At 47.7% G+C, this 2,013-nt stretch overlaps 1 protein-coding gene across 1 annotated transcript in view; it reads left to right on the top strand.

Moving 5' to 3' along the window:
- Nucleotide 1: 1 nt before the first annotated feature.
- MOB1A (MOB kinase activator 1A) overlaps nt 2-2,013 on the top strand; it is an 11,886-nt gene continuing 9,874 nt past the window's right edge. The window contains exon 1 of the mRNA XM_012658165.1: nt 2-246. Coding sequence (XP_012513619.1) covers nt 233-246 — 14 coding nt within the window. The 5' untranslated portion in view covers nt 2-232. The remainder of the gene's footprint in view (nt 247-2,013) is intronic.

Raw genomic sequence — 2,013 nt, forward strand, 5'->3', positions numbered from 1 at the left:
TAGCTCGCGAGATTTTGCTGGTTCCGCATTTCGGGTCTGCGAGGTGGGGGAGGCGGGCACAGCGGGCGTCAGGGTGTGCACGGCCTGGTAGCGGCTGCATCTCCAGCTCGGAACGGCGGCGGCTCGGCTTCCGCTGTCAGCGAGCTGAGGACCGTACGCTCCCTCTCGCCGGCTCCGAATCCTGACGGGGGTGGGGGCCAGCGGCCCCTCCCCTCCCCTCTGAAGACCGAAGATGAGCTTCCTCTTGTGAGTGGGGCCGGGCCGAGGGCGCCAGGGCAGAGGGCGGAGATGGGGAGGGGGCCAGCGGGGCCTGAGGCAAGGGCCGGCCTAGGGTTGGGGTCAGAGTGGCTGGCGTTTGCTTTGCCTCTGCTCGGGTCCACGGGATGGCCAGGAAGTTGGGCGAGAGTGACGGAGATGAAGGTAGAGGCAAAGGAAGCGGAGCGAGACGGCTGGGGAGTAGAAAGGCCCCAAGGTCGGCCGCGCCTCCAAACTTTTCCGCCCGAGCGCCCCCGAGGGCGGAGAGACGATCTGGAGGCGGAGCCCTGGGCTCCCAATTTCAACAAGTCTCGAGCCTCCTAGTATCGGTCCTTGCGGACTTAGCCTTTTACTCCATCACATGTCCAGTTTTATTATTGTCCATATAAAATGCCGTCCCAGGAAAATGTGGAGTGCCGCAGTTTGAGGACCCTGAAGTTAAGATGCGGGCCCCACAACCAGACCGTTCTGTCGGGGTCTGATTCTGTCCTCTTACCGGTTTTGTGAATTTGTGTAAGTTAGCTACCTTCTCTTGTCCTCTGTAGAATTTCATTTTAGAAATAACGCTTAGGCCCAAACGAAGCTAAAGTTTGTAAATTCTTTCAGTTTGTTATTCTCAGGTGGCTTGTATATTGCTTAAATGTGTTATGTGATAGAATAATGATTCACTTTTAGTTATGTACGTAAGCCACATGCTTGACATTTTTAAATTACACAGTGTTTCATAACCAGAGTTTACCCACTTCTTATTATGAGACATTTGGATTCTTTCTAGTATTTCACTATTATAGCACTACTGAGTGTATCTTTATCCAAATCTCATTTTCCTTCCTTTGGGTTATTTTCGTAAGGGTATAGTCTCCAAAATATTACCATGCCAAAAAGTGTGTATGATTTAATTACACATTTTAATATTAATAGAAGTATTTCTCCCCTGCCCCCAGTCTTTCTCATAAGTTGTTGTTTAGGTAGTACTTTATTTGTGGATACACAGTTGGCTTTTCGGACTTAAATGTGAGACTTCTTTCTTTTATTAAACTTTGTCTTGTTGACGGATGCTTGAGTTGTTTTCGCTTTTTGGCCATTAGAAATAATGCCGCTATGAATATGTGTGTACAGGTTTTTTGTGTGGATGTTATGTGTTCATATCTCTTGGACATATACCTAGGAGTGGAATTGCTGGTTTATATGGTAACTACGTTTAACCTTTTGAGGAATGCCAAACTTTTCAAAGCACTGAACCATTGTACATGTCCACCAGCACTGTATGAGGGTTCCAAATTCCCCACACCCTTGATAGCACTTGTTAATTGTGATTTTTATTTTTTTGAGACACGGTCTCACTGTGTCGCTCAGGCTGGAGTGGAGCGGTGAGATCATAGCTCACTGTAACCTTGAACTCCTAGGTTTAAGCCATCCTGCTGCTTCAGCCTCTGGAGTAGCTAGGACTCTAGGCACATGCCCTGAGGCCAGGCTAATCTTTAAAAAGAATTTTCTGTAGAGATGGAGGTCTCACTATGTTGCCCAGGTTGCCCAAGCTGGTCTTGAACTCCTGGCCTCAAGGGATCCTCCCACCTTGGCCTCCTAAAATGCTGGGATTACAAGCATGAAGGCCCCCAGTCTGTCTTTTTTATGATAGTAATCCTAAATGTGTGTGAAGTGGTATCTCTTGATTTTGATTTGCATTTCCCTAATGACTAATGGTGTTGAGCATCTTTTCATGTGTATATTGGCCATTTGAATACAGTCTTTAGACTC

The sequence above is a fragment of the Propithecus coquereli genome, unplaced genomic scaffold (assembly GCF_000956105.1).
Source record: "Propithecus coquereli isolate 6110/MARCELLA unplaced genomic scaffold, Pcoq_1.0 Scaffold578, whole genome shotgun sequence".
In the NCBI taxonomy this organism is placed as follows: domain Eukaryota; kingdom Metazoa; phylum Chordata; class Mammalia; order Primates; family Indriidae; genus Propithecus; species Propithecus coquereli.